The sequence below is a fragment of the Corvus brachyrhynchos genome, unplaced genomic scaffold (genome assembly GCF_000691975.1).
Source record: "Corvus brachyrhynchos isolate BGI_N302 unplaced genomic scaffold, ASM69197v1 scaffold45, whole genome shotgun sequence".
Classification (NCBI taxonomy): Eukaryota; Metazoa; Chordata; class Aves; order Passeriformes; family Corvidae; genus Corvus; species Corvus brachyrhynchos.
In genome coordinates this window covers 223,350-232,382 of record NW_008238361.1, presented here as the reverse complement: position 1 = coordinate 232,382, position 9,033 = coordinate 223,350, and the positions used below count along the sequence as shown (strand labels likewise).

General features: G+C 40.5%; 1 protein-coding gene across 1 annotated transcript in view; it reads left to right on the top strand.

Moving 5' to 3' along the window:
* The window catches only part of TANC1 (tetratricopeptide repeat, ankyrin repeat and coiled-coil containing 1), a 46,453-nt gene that overhangs the window by 18,827 nt on the left and 18,593 nt on the right, over nt 1–9,033 (top strand). The window contains 5 exon segments of the mRNA XM_017736025.1: nt 2,813–2,934; nt 3,876–4,065; nt 6,288–6,545; nt 7,113–7,232; nt 8,246–8,527. Coding sequence (XP_017591514.1) covers nt 2,813–2,934; nt 3,876–4,065; nt 6,288–6,545; nt 7,113–7,232; nt 8,246–8,527 — 972 coding nt within the window.

The window sequence follows — 9,033 nt, the reverse complement described above, 5'->3', positions numbered from 1 at the left end:
CTGCCGGGTTGCCCGGCCACGTCAGCGTCGCTGCCGCTTCACACAGTGTGCGCTAATGAGCTATAGGATGAGAAATTCCATTCTGTGTTGGGAGCAGTGTTTTGCAAGGAGGAGGTGCTTGCCGTTACACCTACCTTATCTTTAGAGCTGTCTGAGTTCTTGGGGCTGGTCATGCACTGCAGGCAAAGTGATGTCCTGGTATTGGTGACTGCCACAGAGCAAAGGCCTTCTGGCATTTTTCTGAACTTGTTTTTAATTATAATTTGACTCAAGTGTGTAGCATTGCATTCCTTGCAGTGCCTCATTTTAGAAGTTTTGTAAAAATTTGCTGACAAAGGCGGTAACAGTTAACTCCTGTGTTGGCAAAGCTGGGAGAAGCCACCTCCCTAGAGTTAACTGGCATTCTTGGAAAGTTTCATGTTGGTTTAATCTGACTAGTGTGTGACAGAGCATGGCTTTTACAGTGAATGTCATGACACGTATGTCAGTATGTGTCACGTATTTTTAGATTAATGTTTCGGTTTAACTAACCACATTAAGGTCAGTGGATATAACTGATGATGTTCCGGGTGAAAATTCTTTCGTTTTCCTTTTGTTTCAGTTTTAAAGGAAACTACGGTTTAAAAAGCCAGTGTTTTCTTTCTAAAATACAGGCACTTTGTAGCAAAAATAGAACTATTTCAAATTTCACCATCCATTTGATATGGTATAGTTACCCTGGTCCCTCTTGTGCCTTCGTCTTCACAGCCATCTTGTGGTGCTGGCATTAAAGTTGTAGGTCCAGCTGGGAAAGCATGTAGTCTTTGTCCCCCTAGTCTGAAGGTGACCATGTTGTGATTTTCCTCCTCTCACGGAGCTGTGCTCTCAGATGGTGAGGCTGCTGGAGATCAGCACCAGGTTCTGGTGTTTAAGGATCAAACAGTGGATGCTGGGTTGAACACCTTAGGCTCTTAGCTTTGATCTTTGTTACTGACTGAATTTGGTACTCTGCCTAACATTTACTCAGACTTGTCAAATATTATAATTTAATAATGATAATAATAATAACAGTAATAAGGTTTGTAATTTTGAGAGAAGAATGAAGATGTTGATTTCACAAACTGTAGTTTCCACGATTGTGACTTAAAGATTAATTGTAATCTTTAAAATGGCTATTTTTAAGAGGAAATATATTTTCCAGGCAAATATTTGAAGGCCTGTTGATTTGTAAAAATTCTGAGATAAAAAAACTTTTGCTATCTACTTTCATAGACTTCTTTCTTTTGGGATTAAGTGAGAATCTGTCTTGAAGAGTAAATAACCTCAAGCTGTCCGCAAAATTAAGAAATACATGCATTCAAGTAGGCATTGAGCTGGAGCGAAATAAAGACAGAGGATTGACTAGTAAACTGCTCATGTTTGCAAACATTGGGGTTTATGTCACTCATAAAATTAGGCCATTGTTGAAGTGGTGCTATGGTCAGGCTGTTCAGTTACAGTTGTTACAGTTGTTATTTTCTGTATTTCTTTTCCAGTCTGCAGCTTGGGGAAAGATGTGCTGTTTGCAGGTACCACTGAGTGTCAGCTGTGTCTTACATGGTTAGAGACCCACATGCTCCTCACAGAGAGTAAAGATTGTCCTGACACTGTCTGGCTCAGTGACACTGTGAAGGGAAGGCCAAGGGACAGTTCAGCTGGGATTTTTTGTGGGTTCTCCCCTCACCCCAGCTCCTCTCGGTGGTGGTGCGGAAGGTGCTGCAGCTGAGGGTCTTGTTTCTCCTCTCCTAAAATTCATCTGTAAGTCTGGGCACCTACTTCTCTTGCCCGCTGAGGCGCTCTATAGCAGTTGGGAATCGTTTGTTGCACAACATCTCCAAAAGTTGAAGTGCTAGAGCTGTTTGGGTGTCCTTGCTGACTCCCAGCAGTGTGGGGTGGCACCAGCAGCCCTAGTGTGCTGGCTGGGAAGTGGCCGTGCAGCTGCTCCTCAGTGTCCCCCTTGGCAGTTCTGGGGTAACAGCTCCTGCTGGGAGCTGGTTCTCCAAGTGGTACAATGATGCTCCTTATTTAATTAGCTGTTTATACCTGAGGATGGGACAGGCTATATATTTTCTTTTATAATAACGGACAAAAGAAATAAATGCCCTGTAAATGTTCCTGTCAGAGCAGATGGTCACAGGTTGGTGGATGATGCCAGACATCTGGCATCAAAGAAGGAAAATGGCTGGAAATGCTTGTTTGTGAGATTCCATTAGCAAGAGTATGTGCCAGGGCAGAGCTGTGCTTGGCTGCTTTTTTTTGCAAGTTGCTTCATTTTGAATTGTTTGTTGTTCTGTCTGTTGGATGCCAGAAGACATTTCAAAGCACTGTACTGATAAAATTAAATATCTTTGCACCAGAAGAGCTGGGATGTTCAGAACTGGTGTCACATCTTTTGCATAGCAAGCAAAACAAAAATGTATGGTACTAGTTCTAGTGTTAACTGTGAGATTACAAAACATCTGTGTTATTAACTTCTCTCCAGGTTTTTTATATGACAGAAGTAGAATTTCAGCTTGCCACTAAGCTTTTAGAGCATTGAGCTTAATACTGCTATTAGAAGAATTGTTGTGTTATGTCACTCATCAGTCCAATGATGAACTGATTGCACTTAAACATTTCTGGTTTGACTGGCAGGTGGGTTTTTCCTCCCCTAGATTTGTGCAGTTATGCAGAGGATCCATGACCCACCAGCAATTAAAAGTCAGACGGACAATTTGGTTGTACTTTACTACCTCTTTTAACAGTTTCCAAATATAAGACACTAACCTTCAACTTTTTTCCTCCCAATCCAAAGCAAAGCCTGACAAAGATTCAAGCTGTTCTCCTGCAGCACAAGAATTGATGACAAGACTGGGGTTTTTACTGGGAGAAGGGATCTCGACTTCTGCTCACATGGAAGAGAAAAGCGAAGTTATGGTAGGATAATGGAATATAATATACTTAATGTTCATCCTGTTTCAGAGAAGACTAGTTATTTCCTCTATTTGGTAGTTGCAGTCACCTGATACCTCGATACTAAATACCATCTCTTTTAATAGAGATATAGCTATAGAACTGGACTTTAATTTTAACAAGTGTTTGTTTTCAAGAATGCAAGATAAATTTGCAGTTTCAAAAAACACAAACTGGATAGACTTACCATTTCTGGAGGTTAACTCTAATCTGCTGTGACTGTGAATAGCTTCTAGAATTCTCTCTGCTTTTAGTATCTAGGAGGAAATTTTTGCCTTCTGTTTTCAGTGATTTCCAAGAATGGAGAAGGCCAGTGTTTTGTTAAAATGGGAGCATGCCTGGGGAGAGGGGTGTGTTTGTTTCTTCCTGAGAAGTTCTGTCAGACAGTCCTTCTCTGTCATTTCGGACTGGAGAGAAGCAAGCAGCTACTATCCACATGAAACTCACCTGCTAACTAAAACTTCACAGTAACTACCAACCTCTGCTCCTTCCCCTTACTCTCTCCACTTTTAGTCCCAGCCCTCCTAAACCTTAGTGCATCAGTTTGGGTCTTCACATTGATAGTGAAAAATTAATAAGACTGCAGTTCCAGATTTTTTCAACTCAAAGAGTAAATACAAGAGGTGGAGGGGAGGAGTATCCAGTAAAGTTTTAAATAGAAATCTGCCTGACTGCAGCTCTTTCACTGAACTGTGAAATTCCCTTTTTTCTTCAGCAGTTACTTTTTAAGAGTAATGTGAAAGATTAAGATTCCCAGTCTAGACAGGGCTTTACTTCTTGACATTTTTACTTGAAAAATGGGTTCTTCACTTTGCTCTTATTCTACCTCACCTCAAGGTCTCTAGTTTTCAGCCCAAGTGTCCAGCCTGGTGTGCAGTAAGTGTTTCTTGTTCTTCCTACGGCAGTGTGCAGTTGCCAGCCAAGGAGTGAGTCCCTGTTCCACCCTCACCAGCAGCACGACATCGCCCAGCACCGACAGTCCCTGCTCAACCCTCAACAGCTGCGCTGGCAAAGCAGCAGCCAACAAGGGCAGTCCCTGCGGCACCATCAGCACCCCCAGCTCCACCCTGGAGAGCAAGGACAGTGGGATTATAGGTGAGCATTTTCATTAGCAGTACAGGTAGGAGAAATTACTTTCCTCTTAATTGTACAAGTCTGAACAGCTGCTTTATGTCACTGTGTTCTGTTTACACTGTCTGTGGATCCCATTTTGAAAGATCGAAATCCTGTTCTTGGCTATAACAGCTGCTGTTGTTAGGTGTGCATTTCGCTTCTTTTGTTTTCCTGGTGCAGTTCTAATTTCTCCACTTTTTCCTTTGAAATAATTAATTTCCTCTGGTTTTCTCCATTCCTTGTTTTCTCATTCCTTTTTTCTTTTCCATTCTAGAGGTCTTAACAGTGCTTTTCATAATGGTGAAGCACAGCAGAGCTTGAAGTTGGTTTAATTTCCAGCTTAGGAAACGATAATTGATGTGATTTCTTATGAGAATAGCCTAAATGAAACTGTTTCAAAACACTGCAGACTTTTGAGTAACTGGCATGAAAATGAAGCTAATATGGAACATTGTGGAAGAGATGAAATTGTGTGATCCTCTGTTAAAAGATGGCTGAGTTGAAGGTATATGTGCATCTTGTGTGGGGAGTCACTGACCATTGGAGGCAGCCACCCTCTCAGCCCAACTGTTACAAGCTCCTTGTACCAACCAGCTCAGTATAAATAATTTTTACTGATCAGTTACCCTAAGAGACATTGTTTGTCGTGGGTCAAAAGACTCCTGTATAAAACTTCAGTGTTTCAGTTGAAGAAAATGATTCTGTGTACTCCTTCCATGTCAGATTGGTATGTGGTCAGCTTCGTGTAGGATCTAGTTTTGAGATAGCATGAACACCTTGATGCAAAGGAAAGGATATCGCAGAATTGTTATTTTTGGGAAAAGAGCACAAATGTAGATACTGATATGAACATACTAGCCATGGTTGACAAGCTTGAAATAGTCCAAGAGTATGTCCATGTTCTCAATAAGGTCAGAATGGCCTCATGTTTGTTTAAAATAGTGTACTGGCATGACAACATCATTATTGTATAATCTTGTAAGTACCAGTATTTTAAAGAAGGTATTTTAGAACAGTGATAAAAGTTGCTTATTGACCTACTGAAAAGGAAGGATGAGTGTATGAGTGCAAGAGCAGGGGAAACTCCCTTGTGTTCCTTCAGTCAAGTACGTGCAGTTCATGGCTGTGGGACTGCATGAAAATCATCTGCTGCTCTTCTGCAGAGCTCCTGTTCATGTCTCAAATCCCAGGAAAATTTGAACACCCTCTGTCTCTTGGCTACCCAGGGCAGCATACCTTATATCTCTAAAGGCATGAAACCAAGAAGGGAAGGAAGAAGCACCTTTCTGCTAAGTGACCTGTGCTTTTGGTTTTTATATGCAAGTATGTTTGTGCATTCAAATCTCTTATTAGCACATGCGCATTTTAAATTACACTTAGCAAGTATATGTTTTCTAATGTCTTTGGCAGGGTTCATCCACCCATGAAAATATCTTGCGCTTTCATGCTAGTTATGTGGGCCTCCTTTGTATTTCTACTCCCACTATTTTTTCCAGACCAGCAGACTGATGGGAAATCAGTCTTTTCTCCATTTTCCTCTTTTTTACTTACAGTTCAGGTTTCCTTTAGTTTTCCAGTCTTTTACTGCTGTAACTGAATTCTTCTTTGCTTCTATTGAGTTTGACATAATAGTAGTAAAGGCAGGTTTTAATCCTCAGCAAGGAGCTAAGTAGGAGAAAAGATTGGGCTGCTGGCCAAAATTAATGCTTTGCTGGATCCTTGCTGCTGTGTCAGTATGGAAATCTTGAGCACCCAGGTTTCCTTTTGCTGCGTTTCCCTCCAAGAGGAATCAGAGTTCTAAAGATTTAATGCTTCAGGAGGAACCAGATTTTTTTCGATGCAACAATAAAAATGAAATAAATTTGTCATATTGACGTACAATCTAAGTGTGTGCAGAGATTAATGGAGTGCCCGAAAAGTTGGGTTTTTTTCTTCTACTGCCTCTAAATTGTATGTCCATATTATTAGTATTTCTTAGAATACAAGCTGTTGAATTGAAGCATCCAATCTTATATTTCTTATGAGTGTGAGCCTAAGCTGGAAGAATTCAGAGTTGTACGAGTACCTCACCATCCTGCAAGGCTGAAGCTGCAGACCTATGAACAACACTGAAATTTTGTCATTTATGTTTCACAATGCCATTTGAGAATGAAAATTCTAATGTGTAATATTCTTCTGACTTGGGTTTTTTTCCTCTTTTTCAGCCACTATAACAAGTTCGTCAGAAAATGATGATCGTAGTGGATCCAGTTTAGAATGGAGTAAGGATGGGAGTCTCAGAGCTGGAAAACATCAAGGCATCAGTCGTGACCGAAGAACAGATAATTGTTCACCAGTTGCAGAAGAGGAAGCCATTGGATCTTCTGAGAATTTGCCAAAGGAAGTACCAACAGGAGAGGGTCCCCTTCCTTATGCTCAGAGTTCTGGCTCTTTAATAATGCCTCGTCCAAACTCTGTTGCAGGTAAAGTCCTGAGGTCAAAACCAAGGATTTTCTTAATGATAGGACATTTCTTTTGAATCTTTGTCGTTAGTATAAAAGTATCTCTATAGGATAAAAACAAGCCTATGTTCTGAACTGATGAACATTACCTAAGTTGTTTAACACCTTCATCCAGAGGGCTGTAACTGTGCTTTCTGGTAGGTATTGACTAGGTCAGGACTTTTGAAACACTTCAAAAGTCTACCAGTTATTCCAGGACTCTGCCTGGTGACACATATTGTATTAGCAGGTATTACCTGAACCTGTTCTAACGCTTCTGACGTCGCTGATGTGGTTGTTCCCACAGTAAAAAACGAAACTCTCTCAATGGGAGAACTGAGTGCCATTTAAATGGGGAAAAACCCAATTAAATCTTAGTGAACTTGAGTGAAATGCATTTTGTAAATGTTACAACATGAATGACTTTGTTGCTATTGTCTAGAAAAACTTCTCTGTAAGTAACATGTGGATGAAGAACTGTAGTAAATAATAACACTCTTTGTAACTTGTGTTGAGAGAAAAATAAGCTTCAGTTCTTTAATACTCTAGCAACAAGTTCAACCAAATTGGAAGATTTGAGTTATTTGGATGGACAAAGAAATACTCCTTTACGAACTTCAATTCGCTTGCCTTGGCACAACACCGCTGGTGGAAAAGTGCAGCAGGAAGGTAAAGGCAGAGATATTTACACCTGCATCTGTCTGGCACAGTCATACAGTCCTTCAGTAGTTTGGAATGTGAATGCTCTGTGATCAGGTCAGCCCTGTCCCACAGTGTTACTGTAGAATGCTCCTGACAAGTCACTGCATATCTGCGAATAAGATGCTTACTTACTCTTTCCTGCATTATGCTATGGTTTCAAGACTGAATTTGTGTGCATCTGTTACAAGCAATAACAATAAAACCAGAAAAATTTAAGTAAACTCCTAGTAAAACTGGTCTTGAGGATCGTATGTAGATACTATGCTGCTCTCTTCCATTTATGGCTTTTCACGGTCATAGGTTAATGCTGAAACAGCAGTTGTGTAACAATACATTTGACTAAGGAATCTTTAGAGCATTTTATTGGTGAATATTATTATCCGTGTAAATTTTAATGTATTTTATGGAATCAAACCGGAATTTTTCCCCAAGTCATCAGGTGTTTCCCAGATGTATAGATCAAAGTAATCAAAGGTGTAACTTCTGATCCTGTGACTTGAAAAGTATAGAAAAACAAGGCAGTAGGTTTTTTGGTATTACTTTAAGGGGTTTTTTTAAACAGAAAAATTATGTTATTCTCTGTACCTTTTTCTGTTTCTCTGTAAATGTCTTTACAGATTTGAAGACCTAACACTGAGATGCTCAGCACATAGTTCACTCTAAAAAATGCTTCCCCATTTGTAGAATTATTAATGCATTTTTAAGAAAACTTTTTGGATTCTACAACTTACTATCCAGTTCAATTGTAAAAAAATAATCAGATTATACCTGTAGCTTCTTTCCTCTACAATTTAATTCATGCAAAAATTATGGAGATTACCTGAACTGAGGCAATCAGATGTTATTGTTTTCGTCATGAAATGTCTGATTATGACTGATAGTAACAAGGCTTCTAAATGATGTTACCTTCTGAAACCATGCTGCTTGATTGCATGTCAAGTTTCTTCTAATAAACTTTCCTCCCTGACATGTCTTTTCAGCTCGTTTCATCCCTTATAAGCCTCAGGACATTTTGCTGAAGCCGCTGTTGTTTGAGGTGCCAAGCATAACCACAGACTCGGTGTTTGTTGGAAGAGAATGGCTGTTCCACGCCATTGAAGAAAAACTGCAGAATCCTGACCCAGCAGAGAACAAGGGAGCTGTCATTACTGGAAATGTGGGATTTGGGAAGACTGCAATCATTTCACGGCTGGTGGCACTCAGCTGCCATGGAAGTCGCATGAGACAAATAGCTTCCAACAGCCCTAGTTCATCTCCTAAAAGTATGTTCCTTTTCTGAGTAATGGTCTGGGTTACTGCTGACATCAGGAGTCACATGTTTGCTTTTCTGGCTTAAGGTAGTCAGGCCTCATCAAGTCTTTGGCAAACATTTTTTTCTTCCAATGAGCAAAGGAAGGAGTTAAAATTTTGTGTTCTGACAAATACCTTCAACGTGATACGATGTGGGTTCAGCCCATCAGAGAGGTGGTATCACAGAGGCAGTGTGCAGGATCTCTTCCTCTTGTCAGGCAGTGTGTACCCCAGACTCTGAGGATGTGACTGCAGCATCTTTGTCTCTCATGAGTTTGGAAAGGGAGCAGTGAGTGTTTCTTTCCTGCTGTGTATCCGCTTTGTATGCTTTCCATAGAATTTTTGTAGAGGTGAGAATAAAGCTATGGAGAAACCCCTTGTGTCTTCTACTGGGATCCAAAGCATCCTGTCACCAGACCAGTCCAGTGCCTACATTAACTGGACGGATGATGAGACTGTTATTACTGCTCCTTTCCCT